The 25,638-nt window shown below is 26.3% G+C and overlaps 5 protein-coding genes across 5 annotated transcripts, besides 3 other annotated features; 2 read left to right on the plus strand and 3 right to left on the minus strand.

The window, feature by feature from the left end:
• Positions 1 to 829: 829 nt before the first annotated feature.
• Positions 830 to 4,630, plus strand: TA18476 (uncharacterized protein; the record flags this gene model as incomplete). The annotated part of the gene is made up of 1 exon (XM_948998.1): positions 830 to 4,630. The coding sequence occupies one exon, from the start codon at positions 830 to 832 to the stop codon at positions 4,628 to 4,630; it is 3,801 nt and encodes a 1,266-aa protein (XP_954091.1).
• Positions 4,631 to 7,064: 2,434 nt separating this feature from the next.
• Positions 7,065 to 9,448, minus strand: TA02750 (pepsinogen, putative; the record flags this gene model as incomplete). The annotated part of the gene is made up of 5 exons (XM_948999.1): positions 7,065 to 7,453; positions 7,694 to 7,934; positions 8,039 to 8,170; positions 8,536 to 9,222; positions 9,338 to 9,448. The coding sequence occupies 5 exons, from the start codon at positions 9,446 to 9,448 to the stop codon at positions 7,065 to 7,067; spliced, it is 1,560 nt and encodes a 519-aa protein (XP_954092.1).
• Positions 9,449 to 11,043: 1,595 nt separating this feature from the next.
• Positions 11,044 to 13,283, plus strand: TA02755 (uncharacterized protein; the record flags this gene model as incomplete). The annotated part of the gene is made up of 8 exons (XM_949000.1): positions 11,044 to 11,983; positions 12,049 to 12,103; positions 12,220 to 12,336; positions 12,460 to 12,526; positions 12,557 to 12,747; positions 12,799 to 12,925; positions 13,004 to 13,144; positions 13,185 to 13,283. 8 exons carry the CDS (start codon positions 11,044 to 11,046, stop codon positions 13,281 to 13,283), a joined length of 1,737 nt encoding a protein of 578 aa, XP_954093.1.
• Positions 12,704 to 12,747: a sequence feature (2 probable transmembrane helices predicted for TA02755 by TMHMM2.0 at aa 443-465 and 472-494).
• Positions 12,799 to 12,823: a sequence feature (2 probable transmembrane helices predicted for TA02755 by TMHMM2.0 at aa 443-465 and 472-494).
• Positions 12,842 to 12,910: a sequence feature (2 probable transmembrane helices predicted for TA02755 by TMHMM2.0 at aa 443-465 and 472-494).
• Positions 13,284 to 15,733: 2,450 nt separating the features above from the next.
• Positions 15,734 to 17,912, minus strand: TA02760 (uncharacterized protein; the record flags this gene model as incomplete). Its single annotated transcript, XM_949001.1, has 2 exons — positions 15,734 to 17,680; positions 17,829 to 17,912. The coding sequence occupies 2 exons, from the start codon at positions 17,910 to 17,912 to the stop codon at positions 15,734 to 15,736; spliced, it is 2,031 nt and encodes a 676-aa protein (XP_954094.1).
• Positions 17,913 to 19,199: 1,287 nt separating this feature from the next.
• TA02765 (coatamer, beta subunit, putative) lies at positions 19,200 to 24,650 on the minus strand (the record flags this gene model as incomplete). Its single annotated transcript, XM_949002.1, has 7 exons — positions 19,200 to 20,082; positions 21,338 to 22,757; positions 22,978 to 23,166; positions 23,331 to 23,421; positions 23,530 to 23,649; positions 23,775 to 23,901; positions 24,502 to 24,650. 7 exons carry the CDS (start codon positions 24,648 to 24,650, stop codon positions 19,200 to 19,202), a joined length of 2,979 nt encoding a protein of 992 aa, XP_954095.1.
• Positions 24,651 to 25,638: the final 988 nt, after the last annotated feature.

Below are 25,638 nucleotides of genomic sequence, written 5' to 3' on the forward strand. Positions count from 1 at the left end.
ATATAAGGCTAGTTAAAGGGCTTACTAGGTATTTAAGAGCTATTTAGTCCTTATTAGGTAGTTAAGGATAGTGTGTATTAGGTAGTCTTAAGTAGTTTAGTAGTCTAAGTATAGTAATCCTAATACCTAGAGTACCCTAGTAATCCTAATACCTAGAGTACCCTAGTAATCCTAATACCTAGAGTATTTAGTACTTAAGTAGGTAGTTTGAGGTATAAGTAGGTACTAGGTTCGAATCCTATTCCTAAAATATCCCTTGTACCTACTATTCCCTGACATGCCTCTCATCCATGGGACTTAGAGTACCCCTAACTAGTACTAATAGATCCTTAGTACCTAATATACCCCTCAATTATCCCTTCATTACCTAATATACCCCTTAAATATCCCCTAAATATCCCTTAACTACTCCTAATACCCCTTAATTACCTAATATACCCCTTAAGATACCCCTAATCCCTTATTACTAATACTTTTAACTACCTCTTATACCCCTTATAATAGCCCTTAACTACCTTTACTATAGAATTATATATACTTTTGATTGGAAAAAATATATTTTATAGGTAATCCTGGAGTTGAAATAAAATTAAAAACACCTGAAGAATTATCTAAATTAAATAATACTGTCGATTTAATATTAAATGAATTACAATCTAAAATTAATACATATAATCAATCCAATAAGAATAATGTGAGTACAGTTAATAATGTAAATAATGTGAGTACAGTTAATAATGTGAAGAATAATGTGAGTACTGTTAATAATGTGGAGAGTAGTGTACCTATTACTAAGGTTACTACTAATTCAGTTACTAAAGATGTTAATATGAAGAATTTGGAAGAAGTGGATATAAAAATGTTAATGAATGAATTTGAAAATTTTAAAGAATTGAAAAAAATGCTTGATAAAGGTTATGAATTTTCTGGTATTAATAGAAAAGTACAATTAAAACCACAATTTATTAATATACCAATGAATTCTTCCGTTACGGTGCTTGGTCACACGGCTACTAATGGTACTGAAGTTACTAGTACTAATAATAGTACTAATAGTACTAATAGTACTAACAGTACTAAGGATCCTACTGGAGCAAGCACCGTTACTGAGGGAAAGGGAGCTAATTCTATGCCTATGAAGTGTACTACTACTAATATTAATGAACCTTCAAATATTAATATTGAATCCTATTCTAATACTCCAACTAATACTATAACTACTCCCACCAACACTACTCACAATCACACTACTTCCAATCACATTACTAGTACTGATACTCCCATCAACACTCTTACTACTCCCTCTAACACTATTACTACTCCTACTACTAGTCCCAATCCTATTACTACTAATATTACTAATAATAATAGTATTAATAGAATGAATGAGATAGATAAGAAATTGGATAGTGTATTAATAGTAGCGAAATGGGGAGGTGATTTGACAGAAGTAGGTAAATTACAAGCAGAAGATTTGGGACGTAGATTTAGAGAGACATTATATCCAGCAGATTGTAGTGGATTGATAAGATTACATAGTACATTTCGACATGATTTTAAGATATATAGTAGTGATGAAGGTAGATGTCAAATAACAAGTGCATCATTTACAAAAGGTATATTAGAATTAGAAGGAGATTTAACACCAATATTAGTAACAATGACAATAAGAAATAAAAGAGCATATGAATTATTAAATGATACAACAATATCAAAACAAAGAACCAGATGTAAAATGTTATTAAATCAATTAATTTCTACCTTTGGTACTAAATTGTATACACAAATATTAAAACAATTAACAGAATATGATCGTTACTATTATCATAAAGCTATACAAGATTCTGAATATAAATTACAAGATTTTCCACAATTATATAATTTAATTATTAAATATATTAAGAATATTAAAAATGAATTAATTTGGAATTCTTTATATTCTTATCAATATAATTTTTTTATTAATAAACTTAATAATATAATAAATCGTTGGTATAATTTATTAAATAAATTTGCCTCCGTTACGGTGCTTGCTCACACAGACAGTAATGGACCTGATATTAATACTACTACCAACAGTACTAACTATATTGGTACTATTGGACCAAGCACCGTTACGGAGGAAAATTCTAATACCAGATTTGCTGCTCCGGGAAAGGGAGCTAATTTTACAGCTATGGAGTGTACCTCTGGAAAGGGAGCTAATTCTATGCCTATGGAGTGTACTATGGGAAAGGGAGCTAATTTTATGGGTATGGAGTGTACTACTGAGAAAAATTCCAATACTATTGCTGTTGTAACTAATTTTGGGGAGTCAGGTACTTTTAAGGATACTATTGGAGTTAATGGCAGTGAGGAAGAGGTTGATGGTGAGGATACTAATACTAAGGAAACCCCTTTCGGGGGTTCCGTTGGACCAAGCACCGTAACGGAAGACACCGTAACTGAGAAAATATTAATGAAATATGATTATACAAAATTAAGTGATATAGTAGATAATATAAGATATGATTTAATACATTTACATTATTTATTAGGACATGGTTTAGAAATAGGATTTGAAATATATAATATTGTAGAACGTTTAAGTTCTGTAATTTCACCATGTGAGTATGGTGTTACACCTAAAGAAAAACTTGAAATCGGTGTTACTATTGCATGGAATCTATTACAAAAAATATTACATGATGTTACATATCATTTATTATATACTGAATCTATTGATGATAACTCCGTTACGGTGCTTGGTCAAGCAGATAGTAATGGACCTGAGGTTACTACTGATAGTAAGGTTAATACTAATACTACTAACAGTACTAAAGATAGTACCAACAGTACTAAGGATATTAGTAGTACTGCTGGTACCATTGGAGCAAGCACCGTTACTGAGGGAAAGGGAGCTAATTCTATGGGTATGGAGTGTACTACTAATAATACTAAGGAAGCCCCTTTCGGGGCTGGTACTAAGGATATTACTGGCCGTGAACCTGGCACCGTAACGGAAGACACCGTAATGGAATTAAATGAGATATTAAAAAATGATACAAGTGCAGCATCAATAGCGGCAACAAGTTTATTAATATCAAATACATATTTAAATTCTAAAGATATATTTGATAATGGTAAATGTTTTATTGGTGGTTTAAAACCTTCTGAAATGTATCTTTTTAATAATAAATCACAAACTGAATTATTATATAATTCCTCAGTAACGGTGCTTGGTCAAACAGATACTATTCCTCCTAACAGTACTACTAATCCCCTAACTAACAGTAGTAGTACTGATCCTAGTACCGTAGGAGCAAGCACCGTTACGGAGGAGAAAAATTCTAATGAAATTGCTGTTGTCACTAAATCTGGGGAGTCAGGTACTTTTTTGGATACTGTAGGTATTGAGGGAGCCCCTATCAGGGCTGTTGGTGAGGTTGTTAATACTAAGGACAGTGAGAATATTTGTACAGTTGGAGCAAGCACCGTAACGGACACCGTAACGGAGGAAAAAATAATAAATTCATATAATTTATGGTCACATGAGAATATAGAAGATAAATTAACAAATAATAAAGGATATCATGATTTAGGATATAAATATAATAAAACAATGGAAAGTAAAGATATAGAATCGGAATTATTAAATATAACAAATGTATTACCATATGATGGAAATCCAAAAATCAGATCACGTTATTATGTAACATCAGCATCACATTTATTTAGTGTATTTAATTTCTTTAAATATGCACATTTACTTGATGATTCATTTGATACTAATTCCAAACAAATTGAAAATATTAATGATTTACATTATTTATCACATATTGTATTACGAGTATGGCGTAGTAAATCTGATAAAGGTTATTTTAATAGATTAGAAATACTTGTCAGTTCCGGTGCTAAAGATGGTTTTGGACAAAATTATCAATTATTAGAAAAAAATGCTAAAAATCAAAAAAACAATTATAAAAAATATATACAAAAATTACAATTACACAAATTTTCCAAATTCTGTAATCAATGTTATATACCATCCAATCTTAATAATACCAACGGTACTACTAGTACTGGTACGGTGACTGATACTACGGGTACTATGGGTACTACGGGTGTTAATGTTATGAATATAAATGTATTGGATAAATATAATTTAATGTATGAAAATATAAAAGAAAAGAAATTTAAATGTTATAATTGTTTTTTAAAAGAATATAAAACTTTATATAATCTTCAAAATTTTACTACTGATAATTTTACTACTGCAGATTTAGGATTTGGTAGTCCAAATATACGACCAAATAGTGTGGATATAGGATTAAATACTACAGATATTGGATTAAATACACCGGATATAGGATTAAATACACCAAATAATAATTTGGATAAATTTAATACAGATAATAATTTGGATAAATTTAATACAGATAATTTTAGTACACTAGATATAGGATTTAAACCGGATATAGGATTAAGTACACAGGATATAGGATTGAATAGAGGAATGAATAATGGAGTGAAGATGGTACCACCATATTGTGAATTAAATACATTAGTAACAATGAATAGAAATTTTGGATTAGATCGTTTAAAAGATTATATACAAAAAGCATATCATAATATATTACTCAAAAATTAATCTAATAATATATTAATAATGTATATTACATAGGGTATAGTAGAGTAGTTAGGGGTACTTAGGTATACTAGAGTATTAGGAGTATGTATAGTAGTACTAGATATAATAGGTGTAGAGTATTGAGGGGTTTTAGTGTATACTCGTAATTTAGTATATGTATAGTACTATACAGTAATAGGTATATAGTAATAGGTAATATATGCATGAGTATACACTAGTGTATATACATACAAGTATATAAGGTATAGTATTACTAGTATATAAGGGTTACAAAGTACTAAACAAAGTCCTGTTTGTTTAATACCAAACGATTTATTAAAACTTAAATTAATTAAATTAGGCGACAACAAGACCACCAGCGGCACTGAGTGCAGCATGTTTATCATGATGGGCAAGATGAGCAGCATGAGCGGCCAATGCGTGTACAAATGGATGTGCGGGAAGTCCTTCAAGTGCAGGAAGTCCTTCGACTAATCCATGAACACCAGCTACAAAGGCTGCCATACCAAGATGAGCTTCAAGAGCACCACCAGCAGCGAATTTAAGGAATACATGATGTGAACCAACAGCTGGGTGGAAAAGTTCCAAGTGGAGGAACTTCTCAGATTCCTTGTTACCTACAAAGTGCAAGTCAAGGAGTACTTCACCAACAGCAGCCTCCCAAACAGCAACGGTTCCACATACTAGTTTATGAACCTTACCATGTACTGGTCTAACCCATGTGAAGAATTTACCACCCTTTGAAAAGGTCTTGTGGAGGAATACAGTGTCGGGAAGAGTACCTAGTGGGCATTCGCCGGCCTTTGGAGTAACTCCAGTACCTTCACCGTGCTTTCCAAAAAGGACAAAGCCTAATTTCTTGAGGTCCAATTCTGCTGCATGGAGTCCAGATGCCAAAGCAAGTAAAGCTAATATAACGAACTTCATCTCTGACTTAACTAGTTGTCTTAAGTTGTTAGCTCTAGTAACAAAGTAATTATAGTGATAGAGTCTGGGTCAAATTCCCCTACCGGTGGGGTACACCATATTCCCCCCACTGCCAATGATTAGAGAATAACTTATCCTAGTTACTGAAATGAGCTAATCCATTATCCAATGGATGGTTATAATGGTCAAATATCTGGACTCTATATAAATATATAAATAGCTATAGTATATTTTAGATAGAATGTGTATGGTATCAGGTCTTAACTTACCATGTCTTAATTGAGCTCGTGTTAAGCCAGAGTTGATTTTATACCATAGACTAGTTTGTTCTAGGCATATTCACCAGAGGTGTTCTAAGACTATTGAGTCTATTAGTTACTAGGTTATATAGACTATACAGTTAAGGGTATTTCTATACACTAGTGTATATACATACAAGTATATAAGAGGTACTAAGTACTCCTGGTATTATTTACTCATAGGTATATTAGTATGTGTATACTCGTGAACTAAGATTTTTAGTACTAAGTATATACTACTAGGTATATAACGGTTTTAGAGTACTACAGTATCATGTATATAGTAGTTATCTAGCGTACTCTAGGGGTACTAAGTACTAGACTACTAATACTATGGCTATTAGAGTCTTAAGGATATTAACCACTAGTTAACACATTGATTATATATTATTAATGTAATTCATAAACTATTTTTAAAAAAATTACCAACACACAGTCTCATTCTCACTAACACACACTAACTCTCATTCTCACTAACAGACACTAACTCTTATTTTCAATTGAACTCTCTAACACTCTCTTATACTAACTAACAATATTAATTGTTTTATTAAAAAAAATTAATATATATAAAAAATTTTCTTATTAACCCTATCAACTAATTATTTATATTGTATATTTAAGAAAGAAAAATGGTTAGAATAGATTATGAACATAAAGCTAAAATAATTAATGGTATGCCAGTTTTATATTGTAAATTTGGTAAGAAAAAACCTTGGATTAATATTACATCATCAAGACTTGAACTTACTAAATTACAATTCATAATTACCAAAAATCAAACTACAGAACAACAAACTACAGAACATCAAATTACACAATCAAATAAAGAAATTATTAATAATTTTATTAAATTTAATAATTTTAATGATCTCAATTAAATTCAATTCAATTTAAATAAAATTAAATAAATAAATTCAAATAAATTTAAATAAATTCAATACAATTAATTAATTAATTGGAAAGAAAATGAAGAGAAAAAAATTAAAGATTATTTATTAATGATTTGATGTTTGGATCAAGTTCTGATGGATCTACAGATTTAGCAAATCCAACCTAATACAGCGTTACGGTGTTCTGGTCCACGGCCAGTAATAGGCCCAGAAGCTGTATAACTAACTAACTACCTAAAGTATATAACTAAAGAAATACTACTATATAACTAACTATAGAACTAAATACTACTAGGAAAGGGAGCTAAATATACACTAAATAGACCCTGGAAAGAGAACTAAATACTGTAGGTATATAACTACTAAGGGTAAATAACTAGTATAACTAAAGAGACCCCTCTCAGAGGTTAAGAAGCCCCTTTGGGGAGTTAGTGAACCCGTTTTGGTGCTGTTGCTGTTGGAGCAAGCACCGTAACGTACCATAGGTGGTTGTCTTTGATAAACAGTATAATAATGTGTCATAAAAGCTTGTGTACCAAGTATAAATGCACGTCCATAACTTGATGGTACATCAATTTGCATATAAGCAATACGACATTTATCTTTATGAAGAAATATATATTCTTGTGGTTCTATATTTATTTCAATACCACCTTCTAATTTATATTTTATTATTGGATATTCTTCATATATATTTTCTAATCCTATAATTCATCAATTAATCCATTAACTACTCTTAACTAACTATAGTAATTAGTTAACAAAAATTATGAAAAAATAATTTTAAAAAATAGGATTTTAAAAATAAATGTCCAAAATTGATCGGGTTAGAAGAAATAAATTTTCCTCAATCCTACAATTTTTGCTGCACCTAGACTACCTTAACTACCTACTCCTTAACTACCCCTTAACTACCTACTACTAGTATAGATTGATTAAGATACCATTACAATATTTGGGTTTAATATATTGTTTAAATAATAAAAATTCAGTATGTGGCATAGTATTAAATGAAGTACCAGAATCGAAAATAATATAAGATTCATTATTACAACATAATTTAATATTACCAATCCATAATTCATATAATTTAATTTCCCAATATAATTCTCTAATTACTGGTAACATATATAAATCTCCTTTATAAAATCTTTTATCAATACCACCCATCATTAAATATGAATACTATAAAATTAAATTAAATATATAAATTAAATATATATAAATTAAAATTAATATTATAAATTAAAATTATTAAATTATTATATATTAAATTTATATATAATTACTTGATTTGAGAAATATAATGAAAAGATTAAATCTGCATTAATTTGTTTAGAATAATTATCATAAAGTGATGTATGATGATCAAATGCTAATTTAGGAAATCCTAATCCAATTATACCTTGAAATTTTATTACCTAATCCAATAATCAACAATTAATCAATAATTAACTAATAATTAATAATTAGCCAAAATAACTAGAAAATAATTCTAAAAAATCCCATTTTAAAAATAAATGTCAAAAGTTGATCGGGTTAGAGGAAATAAATTTTCCTCTCTCCTCTCAACTTGCTGCTGTAACTACTTATATCGAAAAAATAATTACAAAAAATAAATAATTGTACTAAAAGGTTGCAAAAACGGTAGTTTATGGGGTAGGCTCAGTTAAGGTGTTCCGTTACGGAGCTTGGTCAAACGGAATAGGATAACTAACAGTAGATAACTAATGAACTATATAGAAGACCCCTTTCGGGGTCGGTGTGTACAAGCACCGTAACTTACATTAAAAATATTAGAATTTTCTTCATTAACAAGACCAAAAATTTGTTGTTTAATAATATCATTACCAATAGTAATATTATCAATACCTAAAACACCTTTAATAATACCAGTACCAAATTTAATTTTTAATCCTTCATTTATAGGATTAAAAGTTTCCGATTTTTTACTATTAAATGATGCAACACCTTCACAAGTATTTGATATACAATTTTGTGATATTACCCAAGTATTTGTACTACCCGTATCTATTATTGGATTTATTTCTTGTTTTGGTGTACCAACACCCATATTCAATGCATATTGTACATGTCTTAAATGTGGTATTAATATACCATTATGTAATTTTATATTTATTAATTTGGTTTTTCCCGTTACGGAGTGAGGTCCACGGCCAACCCCGGAGGGGTATTCCTCAATATTACTACTATTACATTCCATAGGCATAGAATTAGCTCCCTTTCCCGGGGTACTAGTATTTTCCTCAGTAACGGTGTTTGGTCCAACTGTACTACTATCCTCAGTAACAGCTTCCTTAGGTCCATTACTTGCTGTTGGACCTGACCCCGTAACGGAAGAACGATAAAAATAATGTATAAATCCTTTATTTACATTATGCCAATTTTCTTCATTTATTTCTTCTGTTGTTTTATTCTCATTTGGTGTTAATGATTTCAATACAAATATTCTCTAAACAAATTTAATATAATTATTAAATTAAAATTTATTATTAAATTATTAATATTATTAAATTATTAATATTATTAAATTATTAATATTATTAAATTAATATTAGTGAAATTACCTTTTGTATTGGACCATTATATATACAAGGTTTATTAATATTAATATCACTACAATATGGTAATGTATTTATTAATTTTATTATTATTGCGATTATTATACATTTTATCATTTAATATTAAATAATTGATTTTTAGAGGAATTTCGGATCTTTTTGTCTAAATTGCACCAATTTGCACATTTTCTAAATTTTTCTCAAAATTTCTCAAAAATTAATTAATTTTAATTAAATTTAAATAAAAATACTATTAAATTAATTTAAATTAAAATTTTATTAATTTGTTAGTGTAATAATAAATGTTGACGATATATGAAATAATTGGATTCTATATCTTGTAATAATTCTTGTAATTGTTTTATTGTTAATTCTTGTGAATTTTCAAGTAATTGTTGCCAAAATTTTAAGAGCTTAAGATTTGTTATTTCCCAAAATTCTTCACCATTATAACATTTATCATTTAATTCAATTGATTTTATTATTTCATTTATTAACATATATAACTGAAAATTTTCCATCATTAACTAATAATAAATAAATAAATATTAATAATTTAAGTAGTAATAGTATGAATAGTAGTGTTAGTAGTGATACTTGATTAGTATTAGTAATTCCTAATTTTAAAGCATCAATAAGAGTAATAAAATTACCACTTAAATCAAATATACCTAAATCCTAAACCAAAATAAGATAAAATTAGGAAAAAATAATTAGAAATTAGCTATTTTAAAAATAAATGATCAAAATTGATCGGGTTAGGAGAAATAAATTTTCCTCTCTAGATCAATTATTGCTGCACCTGAGGGAGCCAAGTGACCTATAGGTACTAGGTTCTAAACCCAGTACTAGTACTAATACTAAGGGTGCTACTGGTATTAGTAGTACTAAGGATAGTAGTACTAGACCAAGCTCCGTTACGGAGGAAAATTCTACTATCCAAATTGCTGTACCTAACCCCTTAACTATAGTTAACTAAGTATAGAATTAGTTAACCAAAATTAACTAAAAAATAATTCCAAAAAATCCTATTTTGGAAATAATGTCAAAAATTGATCGGGTTAGAGGAAATAAATTTTCCTCTCTGGATCAATTCTTGCTGCACCTAGACTACCTACTTAACTACCTACTACTACCTACCAATCTACTAGTACTTTACTACTTATAACTATAGTATATATTATTACTTGATGTGTATTATTTGGTAGACCAATATTAATTCTATTAATTGCTAATTGAAAATCAATTTTATAATCCTATCCAAAAAATAATAAAATAGAATAAAAAATAATTTAATAAAATAATTTAATTTAATTATTGAATAAAGATTTACTTGAATAAATTGTTGTAAATTAATTGTATTGAAACGTTTAAATAAATTTAAAATGGAATTACATTCAATTTTATATTCTTCAAATTTTATATTACCAGATATTAATCCTCTTTCTAAATATTCCAAAGTATATAATATTGAATATATATTACTTAATTTATCAATATCCATATACAAATTATTTTACACATTTTAATTAATATTACACATTTTAATTTATTTTACACAATTAATTTATTTTTTAATAATAATTTTAATATTTTGATAAATTAGAGAAATTAATTGTATAATTAGGAATATTGTAATAATATTTGTGGTGATGTTGTAAATTTATTATATAAATTAAAATAATTTATATTTGTGTGTAAAGTATTTAAAAATGATTTTTAATATTATTTTTATATTCTTTATATATAATAAATTTTTTATCAATACAATTAATATAAATAATAATTTAAAAGATAATTTGAAAAATAATAATAATAATTTAAATAATAATTTGAAAGATAATTTGAATGAAATATTATTAGAAAAACAAAAATTTATTGGAAATAATAAAAAAATTATTAAACTATTTAATCGCAATAATTCCTCCGTTACGGTGTCAGGTCCACCAGACAGTACTACTACCCTTGGAAAGGGAGCTAATTTTACCCTTATGGAGTGTACCCTGGGAAAGGGAGCTAATTTTACAGCCATGGAGTGTAATACTGAGGAAACTCCTATCGGGGTTGGTGGTACTGTTGGCCGTGGACCTTACACCGTAACGGAAGGATTAGAAAGAAAAAAAAATATATTAATGAAATTTGGAAATACATTAAATAAATATGATACTACAACTACTTATAGTCCTAATTATCCCAATACTCCTAACAGTACTGGAGGTTCTACTACTACTACTTATAGTCCTAATGGTATGGGTACTAATGGAACTGGATATGGATATGATCAAATGGGACAACCTCAACAACCCATGGCACCAAATACTATGGCATCAAATCCTATGGGACAATCACAACCAGTTAATCAACCTATGGATCAAGGAATGGTATCCAATCCTATGACACAACCTGTAAATCAACCTATGGTACAACCTATGGATAATTCAATGGTACCAAATCCCATGAATCCTATGGGTAATCCTATGAACCCTATGAATTCTATGGGTAATCCTATGAATCCTATGAATCCTATGACTAATGGTACTGATAGTATGAATCCTATGATGCAACCATATCAAAATGTACCAGAAGGATATCCTAATCCAAATTATATACCACAACAAAATATGAATAATAATGAAAAAGATATACATGATAGTTGGAAATGCATTTTCTTGTAAGTTAACCTAACCCCATTAATTACACATTTTGCAACCTAATAGATATTTATTTTACAATTTGTAATTATTTTTTCCATATGAGTAGTTACAGCAGCAAGTTGATAGGATTGAGGAAAATTTATTTCCCCTAACCCGATCAATTTTAGGATTTATTTCCAAAATCACTATTTTAGTAATTATTTTTTCCTAATTTTGATTATATTTATGTTGTAGTTCATTTTTCTTTCCGGAATGTTCAAAACCTACAAATTCAATACAAAATCAATCAATAAATACACCAATACCACAACAATATTGTAATACATATTCTAACAAATTACCCAATCTTAAGTATATAATTATCTAATTATACTAATTTCTTTAGTTATATAACAGTTAGTTATATACTTAATAGGATTAGTCAGTTATTAGGGTATAGTTAGTTTCCTTAGGGTAGTACCTCTAGGGAGTTAGTTATATACCTTTAGTACTTAGTTCTTTAGTTAGTTATAGTACTTACGGGGTCCTAGTTAGTTCCATAGTTACCGCTTGACCAAGCACCGTAACGTAGCACTGTAATGGAATAATTAGTGAATTTAAGATGAATGATAATAAATGGTTATTAATTAAAGAAAATAATTTAATTTGTTTAACAAGAAGTCAACCTGTTGATACATTTCAATTTATTGAATTTAAAGATAATTTTTGTAATAAATTTTTCTTTTCAAGTCAAATTTTATTGGTATTCCATTACGGTGCTTGGTCACACAGCCAACCACCAACCCCCGAAAGGGGTCTTCTATAGCTATATAGCTATATACCCCTCCGGGGCTCCTATAGTTATCCTAGTTATACACTACTAGTTATCTACTGTATTTATACCCTTAGTTATATACCTAGTTACCTAGTAGGATTAGTTATTTATCCCCTTTGGGGGTTAGTAAGTAGTTAGTTATATCCCCTTTCGGGAATACCGCTTGACCAAGCACCGTAACGTAACACCTTAACGTAATATTAGAATGAAAATAGTATTGGTGGATTAATGATAAGATGTAATGAAAATCAAAGAACATTAATTGAATTAAATTCATTAATTAAAACAATATCACTCAAATTATTCAATCAACAACATATTATCACATTATTAGAAATTCCATATGTATCTCTAACCCTTTAACTACCTAACTAGACCACTGTAGTTGACTAGTGTAGAGTACTTAAGACTAGATTACTCCTTAACTACTCTACTAGACTCCTTAGACTATTTATATATAATTGTGTATATAAATGTATATTAGAAAGGATTAAATGTAAATTTTAATCATTTATTGGAAGTAATTGATGATGGTTTTCAAGGGTAATTTCATCTACCTAATCCTATATACTTAACTAAGACTACTGTACTTAGACTACACCTTAACTACCTTAGACTACACCTTAACTACCTTAGACTACTCCTTAACTACTTAATACTACTTTAAAAAATTGTTTAGAAAATTAAAAGTATTAATTGATAATGAATTAATATTTATAAAGGAGAAATTATTTACACAATTAATTGGATCAATGGGTAAAATAATAATTTTTAACTTTATAATTTAGGAATGTATATTTCATCTGGTAATATTACCTTTGGTAATATTATTATTAATCCACTTTAATCTTTTAATATATATTATATACACTAGAACTACTTCTAATATACCCAGTACGGTAGTACTCTTGATATACTCGTTGTATACTTTATATACCTACTAACCCTAGTACATACTACTAATATACCTCTAATGCTCTTAACTACTTACTAATATTGGATTTAAGTACTCTTAATAGGCCTTAATTACCCTTAAATAGCTATAGTATCTTAACTACTTAGTGACTCTAGTATTCCTAGTATACCCTATGTAATATACACTTACATACCTAGTACTGTATAGTACTATACATATACTTAATATACTCCCACTACTATACACCGTTTTAAAACCCTAATTCACGAGTATACACATACTAAAAACTTATAGTACTAAAACCCCTAAATACTTACTATACCTACTAATAAAACCCTAATCCACGAGTATACACATAAACCCTGAAACCCCGAATATACCTCTAATACTCTTAATCTTATTACTATATACCTACTAACACACTTATATAGTCCCAAATACTCCTTTAACTCCTTCTATAATTACTCATAGTATACTTACTCCTAATTACCTCTTAACTAGTCTTAAGTATACCTTTACTCTTAAATAATCTTAAGTACTTAAGTAATCCTTAACTACTCTTAGACCCCTTAACCACCTCTTAATTACTACTAATTACCTCTAATACTCTACTACACCCTATCTATTATTTACATGTACTATATTATATATTATTTATTATTAGATTAATTTCTTTGTATGTTTTAATGTGTTTAATATTGAAATGATATCAATATCATTAATTCCAAGCATTCCTAATGATCTCAACTACAAATATTTATATCCAACACTCTTAACTACTCTTAACTACTCCTAATTACCTAACTACTGTAGAGTACTCTTAACTACTCCTAATTACCTAACTACTGTAGAGTACTCTTAACTACTCCTAATTACCTAACTACTGTAGAGTACTCTTAACTACTCCTAATTACCTAACTACTGTAGAGTACTTAACTACTACTACTGGAGCAAGCACCGTAACTAAATAAATGATATTACAATTGAAATAATTTGTGTATATGTTAATGTATTAAAGAAATATAAATTTTGTTTAATTAAATATAATAAAATGTTTATAGAATTGATATAACGAATTTCACTAAATGATTTCAACAATTTAATCAACTAAAAAAAAAATTATTATTATTTAAAACTTACTATAATTGGATTAATTTTTATATATTTTAATTTATTAATTAATTTTAATAATATTTTATTTGTTATTTCATTTATATTATCCAATTTATATTTATTATATATTTTACAATATATATTTATTAAATTTATTATTTCATTTTCATTATATTCATTTATTAATAAAATTTTCTAAATCATAAAATTTTTTTACTAATTTAATTTTAAATAAAATAAATAAATAAATTTTTAATTTTAATTTTTATTAATTTGTTTAATTACCTGTGAAATTAATAATAATAATTGTAAATGTTTAAATGAATTTATTTTAATAATTGTATTAATTAATGATAATAATATTATTTTATTATTAATAGAATTATTATTAATATTATTATTTATTAGTTGATAAATATAATTAGATAATTTATTTATTATTATTTCATTATTATCAATTTTTATATATATTTGAAATAACATTGTTATACTTTGTATATCATATTTTTTTATATCCTATAATTCATCATTAAATATATGAATCAACTATAATTAATGCAAATTAGCCAAAATAACTAAAAATAATTCATTAATTAGCTATTTTAAAAATAAATGTCAAAAATTGATCGGGTTAGAAGAAATAAATTTTCCTCGGTCCCTCAATTTCTGCTGCACCTAGACTACCTACTACCATCTAGCTATAGTTAACTAGACTAACTAAAATTGACCAATTATAGTAAAAAATAATTCCAAAAAACACTAATTTGGAAATAAATCCCAAAATTGATCGGGTTAGGAGAAATAAATTTTCCTCTCTCCTACAATTTTTGCTGTACCTAAACTACCTAATCTACCTACCCCTTAACTACCTACTAACTCCTTAACTACCTATTACTAGTATATTACTAGTATATTACCTTGAGTGATGTATTAATTAGATAATGTAAATGATGTGTTTGAAATTGTAATTTATTAATGGAATGTAAGAACATAGCAATTTGTCTAGGTTCAAATGTATAATAAAGTTGTATAAATTTTTCTAATAGAATTTGAAATAATTCTTCATGACATAATAATATTTTACTATAAGCATTTGATATTATTGATATATGTAATGAATTCAATTCTTCTGAACGTATTATTATTTCATCTGCTAATTTACAATATAATTCCAAATATTCTTTATTCAATATATTATTATACATATTATTTGTAGTATTTGTATGTACAGTAATAGGTGTATGGTCTGTGGTTAGTGTATGGACAGTAGTATCGGTGTGGTCAGTACTATCTGTAGCTACTGTAGTACGATTGGTATATAAAAATTTAGAATATGAATTAAGAATTGATGTAATAATATTAATATTATAATTTTTATAATTTTGTAAAATAATATTTTTCATATAATTAAATAAATTTTTATTCATTAATTTTCCTCTAGAAAATCCATTTAATAAATAATATATTGTCATAGAATTTATATACGTTACGGTGCTTGCTCCAACGGCACAAGTAGCCCCGTAAGGGGCTTCCTCATTATTAGTAGTAGTACACTCCATAGGCATAGAATTAGCTCCCTTTCCCATAGTACACTCCATAGGCATAAAATTAGCTCCCTTTCCCATAGTACACTCTGTGGCTGTAAAATTAGCTCCCTTTCCCGTAGTACTAAAAGTGTCATTTGCTCCCTTTCCGGGAGCAGCAATTTGGATAGTAGAATTTTCCTCCGTAACGGTGCTTGCTCTAAGGGTACTAGTATTATCAGTAGTACTGTTACTATCAGGACTATTAGTTTCTGTTGTACCTGACACCGTAACGAAGTTAATATAATTGGAAATAAATTGTAATTGTGTATTAATATTAATATTTGTTTTTGTAATAATATTAACAATTTGTGCTATTAAATTTATATCAAATTTTTCTAAATTTTTTATTAATATATTTAATGTTTTTATAAATAATTTTTTACTCTCATATTTCTCCGTTACGGTGTGAGGTCCACCAAGAGAAGTATCCTCACCATCAACCCCGAAAGGGGTTTCCTCAATATTACTACTATTACCTATAGTACACTCTGTAACCATAGAATTAGCTCCCTTTCCAGTAGTATCCACAGTATCCACAAAAGTATCCGACTCCCCAGTTTTAGTTACAACAGCAATTTCATTCAAATTTTTCTCACTAGTACACTCCATAGGCATAAAATTAGCTCCCTTTCCCTTAGTAACGGTGCTTGCTCCAACGGTACTAGTAGTACTACTAATATCCTTACTACTAACCTTACTACTAATACCCTTAGGAGGAGGAACAGTATCCGTTTGACCAAGCACCGTATTGGAGGAGTTAATAATATAAACAAGTGATTGTAATGAATATATAAGTGAAAATTTACTAAAAATTTCATTACGTTGTATAATTTTATTACAAAGTTTTATTATTAATTTATTATTATATATATTTAATTTTATTAAACAACATAATATAATACCACAATCTACTCCTAATAATTTATCTAAATTCTCTTCAATATCTTTAATTATATCCTTAATATTCTTAATATCCTTAATAGTATTAATAGTATTAATAGAATTAGTATTATTAATAGAATTGAGTGTATTATTAGTATTAATTGAATTTGATATATTTATATAATAAAATAATGTATTTATAATTGAATTTTCTGAATAATTAATTAATGATTTACGAAACTTTTCTGTAAATATTTCATCTCTCCAATTCAAATTTAAATTATTTAATTTATTAAAATTAGAATTTTGTAATTTATTATTGTTTAATAAGATTTCATTTCTTTCTAACCATATTTCATATATATCATATGGTATTATCTTTATCTATACAAATATTATATAATCAACTGTATAAAACAGTATATAACTGTAATTTAACAGTTAATTAACTGTATATAACACCTATTTAACACCTATTTAAAGATATTTAAGAGTTAAAGAAAATTAAAATGTGTAAATAAATAAATTTTACATTTGATGATTTAATTTTTTCATTTTTTGTTTTTGGTTTTAATAATTTACCAAAATTATTTATACCAATACATTTCAATTCCATAAACAAATATATAATACAATTAATTAAAATACAATTAATAACAATCAAATACAATACAATAAAAATATAATTAATAAAAAATTTATTTAATAAAATTATATATTGTGTTGTGTTATTAAATGGCAATTTCTCTAGTGACCATTGCTATTCTATCCCCAAGTCCAATAGCAAGATTCTATATAAATTTATATATTTAAAAAAAATACTTGTTCACGTGATCGTATTCTAAAACAACCAGAATAAGTATTATTTTCTTTCTTTACTAAACTTAAATTCGCAATAGCTTCTTCATCTATAAATTATATAAAGGGGAGTCTTAAGTAGAGTAGTCTATAGGAGTTAAGTAGTCTAAGGGTATATAAGGGGAGTCATAGGTAGTTAAGGTGTAGTTAAGAGTATTATGGGTATATAAGGGGTATTTAGGTATATAAGGGGTATTTAGGTATATAAGGGGTAATTAAAGGTATATAAGGGTATTTTAGCTATATAAGGCCGGTTCTGGCTATTTTAGAGTAAATAAGGGTAGTTTAAGGCTTATTAAGTAGTTAATAGTATATATTAGGGGTATAAGGGTGCTAGAGTATTAAGGGCTATTTAAGGCTATTTAGCTATTTAAGGGTATTAGGGGTAGTTAAGAGTATTATAGGTATATAAGGGGTATTTAAAGGTATATAAGGGGTAGTTAAGTAGTTAAGAGTAGTAGTTAAGTAGTTCTTAAGTAGTGTAAAGTGGTCTAAGAATAGTTAAGGGGTAGTTAACAGGTAGTAGTAAAAGCTCCGTAACGGTGCTTGCTCAAACTACATAACTAAGAAACGGAGGGACTAAGTACCACCGTAATATATAACTAACTACTGTAAGTATATAACTAACTCCCCTAATACCTAATATACATAACTACTTAAGGTACCCCGTAAGGGGTATAACTAAATAGTACCCCGGAAAGGGAGCTATTACTACTATGGGAAAGGGAGCTAAAAAGTGTATAACTAGGTACTAAGGGTAAATAACTACAATAACTAAGGGAACCCCTTTCAGGGGTTAAGAAGGCCCCTTCGGGCCTAATAGCTATATGACTAAAGGGACCCCTTAAGGGCTATATAACTAAAGAACTCCGTTACGGAGCTTGGTCAAACGGAATAGTATAACTAACTACTGTAAGTATATAACTGTAGAATGCCCTTCGGGCCTAATAGCTGTATAACTAAAGAACTATATAGGACCCCTGTTAGGGGTTAATAAACCCCTTTAAGGGGTTAAGAGTGCCCCTTTAGGGGAGGTACTGGTGGACTAGTGAGCCGTGTACCAGTCACCGTTACGGATACCAAAAATAGTTTTTAAAAAAAAGTTTATTGATAAAAATGATTCATTTAATAATTTTTCTTTTAATTCTTCTAATTCTATTTCATTCAATTCATAACCTTCCGAACCTTCCAATTCTCTATCTACTAATCCACTATCTCCTCCATCTAGTCCATCTAATCCACTATCTACACTATCAAATCCTAATCCTTTATAATCTCCTAATCCTTCCATACCAATACCTATTCCACTATCTAATCCTTCCATTCCTAATCCTAATATCCTATTACTACCTTGAATCCCATCTGTACCATGATATAACCTATCACTGTGAACTCCATTTAGAAACCTATTTTTCCCGTGATATGTAACACCGTAATGAGAAAAATCATGTATAATAGTCATATGTGTAAATTTAATAATAATTTTTATTAAATTTATTGGTTTTAATTTGATATTAATTAATTTAATAACATTTTCCCATTGGAAATCATTCCAATAATGACGGAATTGTTGTCCAGAAATATAATTTTTATGAATAAAATTATATAATGAAATATGTAATGGATTGAAACTTAAACATTGTAATAAAATTGTATTACAAGTAGAATAATATACGTAACCATAAACAATTTCATTTGTTGATGAATCTATACGGAATTTTACTTGTGTTGTTATTATTTCATTTGGTAATAATTTGATCATTTTTCTATTCATTATTAACATATTTGATATCAATTGCATATTTGTACCTGTTGATAAATCTAATGATATATTCTGTAATATCTCATTACTTCTATTCTCAATATTTATATTAAAATATATCTTATTACCAATCAATTTAATATATCCTTCTACATATATTGGATCCTAAAACAATAAATATCAATTTAAATAAATTAAGATAAAATTAGGGAAAAATTGTGGAAAAATAAGGTTTAAAAAAAATAAAATGCCAAAATTGATCGGGTTAGGAGAAATAAATTTTCCTCTCTAGATCAATTTTTGCTGCACCTAACCCATTAACTACTACTAGACTACTAGTAACTATAGATAGCTAAATTAACTCTAAGTTAACTAAATTGGCCAAAATTAGTAAAAAATAATTAGAAAAATAGTGATTTTGGAAATAAAATCCCAAAATTGATCGGGTTAGGAGAAATAAATTTTCCTCTCTAGACCATTTTTTGCTGCACCTAACCTACTCCTTAACTACCTAATCTAACTACTCCTTAACTATCCCCTAACTACCTATTACTAGTATATTACCGTGAGTGATGTAAATTGATGAATTTTATTATAATTTAATTTATCAAATTTATTTAATTTATTAATTTCATCCAATTCATTTATTTCATTTAAATTATTCAAATTATTCAAATTATTTAATTTATTTAATTTATTTCCATTTAGTACATTAGTTCCCTTGGGTACATCTGTTCCATGGGCTCCACCAGCATTGGATAAAAAAAAATCATTAAAATTAATTAATAAATTGAAATTAATAAAAAGTTTAAGATTAAAATTAATGAAATTATTTTGTATAATTTGTAAATATAATGAAATTAATTTGAAATATTTATTATAATTATTTAATAATCCTAATAATAATATTAATATCATTTTTAATCTTTTTATATGATATATTTCATTTATTTCTATTAATTTTATTATTATTATACAAGTATATTCTATATATTTCTTCTCTATATTTTCTTCACCTAATACAATTAGATTAATAATTAGATAAAATTATGAAAAAATTGTGGAAAAATAGACTAAAAAAAATAAAATGCCAAAATTGATCGGGTTAGGAGAAATAAATTTTCCTCAGTCCCTCAATTTCTGCTGCTACCTAATCTGCTCCTAGACTACCTAATCTACTAATACTATACTTAAGTACTTAATTATACTAATTATAGTATATAGTTAATATACTAACTATAGTTAACTATATTTAACTAAAATTAGCCAATTTTAGGAAAAAATAATTCCAAAAAACACCAATTTGGAAATAAATGTCCAAAATTGATCGGGTTAGAGGAAATAAATTTTCCTCTCTAATCAGATCTTGCTGCACCTAAACTACCTAATCTAACCCTATCTACCTAATCCTTAACTACTACTTATTTATTAACTTACGATTATTTTTATATATTAATTTTAATAATGTATTAGCAAATGTATTATATAATAATATATCTTTATTATTTATTAATATTTTATTAAACTCATTTTCTTCCGTTACGGGGTCAGTACCACGGCAAACTGCCCCAAAAGGGGCTACATTAGTACTAATATTAACTCCAATATCCTTATTAATATCCTTAGGAGCAGCAATTTTGTTAGAATTTTCCTCAGTAACGGTGCTTGCTCCTACTGTACCAACTCCAATACTACTAACCTCAGGTCCATTACTGCCAGTAGCACCAGTCACCGTAACGGGAAACCCCGTAACGGGCACCTTATTGAATAAATAATAAGAATATAATATGAAATAATTATCTTGTGAAAATTCACCAATAATATATAAACAATTAATTAATACTTCTTTATATTTTATTTTATCTATTATTCTTATTATTTTCTTTATTATTTTATCTACCAATTCATTATCCACTCTACTATCCCGTAATCCCTTAGTACACTTCATAAGGGTAAAATTAGCTCCCTTTCCCTCCGTTACGGTGCTTGCTCCAACGGTACACTTAGTAGCTGTAAAATTAGCTCCCTTTCCCATGGTACACTCCATGGCTGTAAAATTAGCTCCCTTTCCCATGGTACACTCCATGGCTGTAAAATTAGCTCCCTTTCCCATGGTACACTCCATGGCTGTAAAATTAGCTCCCTTTCCAGTAGTATCAAAAGTGTCATTTGCTCCCTTTCCGGGAGAAGCAATTTTAGTAGTAGAATTTTCCTCCGTTACGGTGCTTGCTCCAATAGGATCCTTAGTACTATTGGTAGTACTCATGGTTGGACTAGTACTATCCGTTACGGTGCTTGCTCCAGCAGTACCCGTAATATCCTTAATATCCTTACTAACCTTAGGTCCATTACTGTCTGGTGTACCTGACCCCGTAACGGAGTTAATAGTATTAATTAATAATAAAGAAATTTTAAATGATATAATAAAATTATCAATTAAATAATTAATTAATTCATCTAATATAATTAATAGTGGATAAGAAAATTTTTCATAAATTTGATAAAAAAATTGTAATATTAAATATTGAAATTTTATAAATTCTCTTGTATTTTCTTTTTTAAATTGATTTAACAAATTTTTTAATATTAAATTTATATTTGTTTTATTACACAATTTTATTATCAAGTTTAAGATTTTATTTGATATCATTAAATTTGTAATACTTAATCCTTTTAATAATTCATTTATAAAATTTTCTAATACATTTTCTAATAATATTTCATTACTTAATTTATTTAATTTCATTAATTTATCTATTATTATCATCTTTATATTCAAATCACTTTCATTCAATAATACTTTTATTAAACATTTACAACATATTTTCATTTCTTCTTTATCTAAATTATTAAATTAGAAATTTTTTTAAGTTAATTAAAATTTTAAGTAATTATTTTTTTTTAGAGGTTGCAATGAAAATATAGCAACAAATAAAAAATTCTTCTTAAAATTAATTTTTAACTACTTAAGTATAATTTAACTTAAATTTATATAATTAACTTCATTTTATATAATTAAGTAATTAGTTGGATAAGTTAAATGGTTAATTGATGAGATTACTATTGATATGATGGAATTTGATTAATAAATTGGAAGAGAAGAATAAAACGGAATTATTATTAGAGAATTGTAATAAAATAGTAAGAATTCTTAACATCATTTGTTTTATTTGTTCATTTATACTTGATAATTTTTCAAATGATCCTAATATAGCCAAATGTATTAATGGTGATAAACTTAATATATTTGCTAAAAAATAAATTAATAAAAAAAAATAATTTAATTAAAATTAATTTTAAAATAATTTTAATTAATTAATTTTAAATAATTTTTTTTCTCTAATTTAAATTTTATTTAATTAAATTTAATTAAATTTAAAAAATTTTTTCTCTAGTTTAGTTAATTTGTATTACATTCAATTGCAAGTATAAATTGTATACATAAATCAAGATTACAAGTTTCAAGTAATTTATATGCTCTTACAGTACCAAATACATCATCACACTAAAAAAATAATTTTTTTCTCACTCAAACTAAATTTAATTAATTTAATTAAAAATTCAAATTAGTTAAAAATAATTATTTAAATTATTTTATTTTATTTTTGGTTACGGATGTAATAAAATTTTCGATAGTTTTAAATGATGATGTTATAAGATCAGAACCAAAACGTTCTGATATATTTGTTAAACATAATAATGCATTACGATATACATAAGGTTCTTTATGTTCCTAAATACAAATTCCATTAAATTAAAATTAAAAATAATTAAATAATTAAATAATTAAATTAATTTAATTAATTTTTTAATTAATTCTAATTTTAGGAGAAAAAAATTTTTTATTTTGTGAGATACAATATTAATAATGATTGAAGGTATTAATGGTTGTATAATATTGAAAATAGTAAGATTTGATAATAAACGTAATACAGAACCACGAACATATTCATTAGGTGAACATAAATCATTTCTTAATCCATTACTAAATTAATATATTAATCACGAAATTAGTAGAAAATAGGTAGAAAAAAATAAAATGCCAAAATTGATCGGGTTAGGAGAAATAAATTTTCCTCAATCCTCTCAATCTTGCTGCACCTAAGCTACCTAGACTACCTATCTATAGTTAACTATATAAATTCTAGATTAGCTAATTTTAGGAAAAAATAATTCCAAATAATACTAATTTGGAAATAAATTTTCCTCTCAAGATCAATCTTGCTGCTATAACTGTAATAACTAGAGTTAACTAAATAAATTATAAATTAGTCAAAATTAGGAAAAAATAATTAGAAATTAGCTATTTTAAAAATAAAGTCAAAAGTTGATCGGGTTAGGAAAATAAAATTTTCCTCTCTAGATCAATTTTTGCTGCACCTAAGCTACCCCTAACTATCTAGTTAACTATACTAATTTAGTACTAAGGCTATTTTGTACTTAATACTATTAGTAGTACTTAATACTACTATATACTACTGTAGTACCCTCAGAGTACTTAACTACTTAACTACTCACTTATTACTCTACTAATCTACTTTACTACCTAATTAATTAATTATATAATTATTAGTATTTGTGATACCAGACAAGTATAACTTCATCACGTGGTGTACCATCATGTTTACACATATTAAAAGTTTGAAAAAATAAATAAACAAGTCTTTTAATACGATGATCATTATTTGGTAATGCAAATCTTATAATATCCATAAATAAACTTGATACATCCATACCTTTCAAATGCACTAAAAAATTAATTAAATCCACTTAAAATAAAATTAAATAAAAAAATAAAAATTAAATAATTTAAATTAAATATTTAAAATTATTATTTAAATATTTGGAGAAAAAATTATTTTAGAAATTGACTTAATAAAATATCTTCCATAGCTTTAATTTTTTTATTTAATGAATTATTTTCAAGATTTTTTTTTATAGAATTTAATGTAAATTCAATATTTATATCAATATCCAAATAAATTGGACAATATAATTCTAAATTTATATCCATAATAACAATTTTCTCAAATAAATTAAATAAAAAATTTAAAAAAATCGGGTTAACAAAATATTAAATTTTATTTTATTTATTTTATTATTTTATTTAATTTGTTAATGTGTAAGATAATGTATATAATAATTGATATATATAATATAATTGGTATATTAATATGTATATTTTATGGTTTAAAAACAACACCATATCATATATTTTATATATATTCAAAAATATTATTAATATTAAATTTATATCGTTATATACCATTTTTTTGGGATATTATTTTCTATACTTGTTTATTTTTTAATTTTTTTTCTATTTTCAATTCTATACATCAATTTAATAATATAACAATTAATTTTAATAATTATAAATTATTAAATCCAAAAATATTATTATTAAATGGAAAATTAATATTATTAAATCAATTTTTATTATTGAATGAAAAATTATTAATAAAAATTGTTAAATCAATATTTTGTATAATTTGTTGGTCATTTATAAAATTTTATCGTACAGAAAGAAATTATTTATATGAATTAATAATAAAAAGACAAGAAATTATTGAATATCAATTATTATATAATACTTGTCTTAAAATTTAATATTATAATTAATATATATATATTAAGTAGAATTAAGTGTAGTTAGGTGTGGAATTAGGTGTAGTTAGGTGTGGAATTGAGTGGAATTTAGTTTGGATTTGGTGTTGGAATTTAG

Source organism: Theileria annulata, chromosome 1, assembly GCF_000003225.4.
Source record: "Theileria annulata chromosome 1, complete sequence, *** SEQUENCING IN PROGRESS ***".
Taxonomy (NCBI): Eukaryota; Apicomplexa; class Aconoidasida; order Piroplasmida; family Theileriidae; genus Theileria; species Theileria annulata.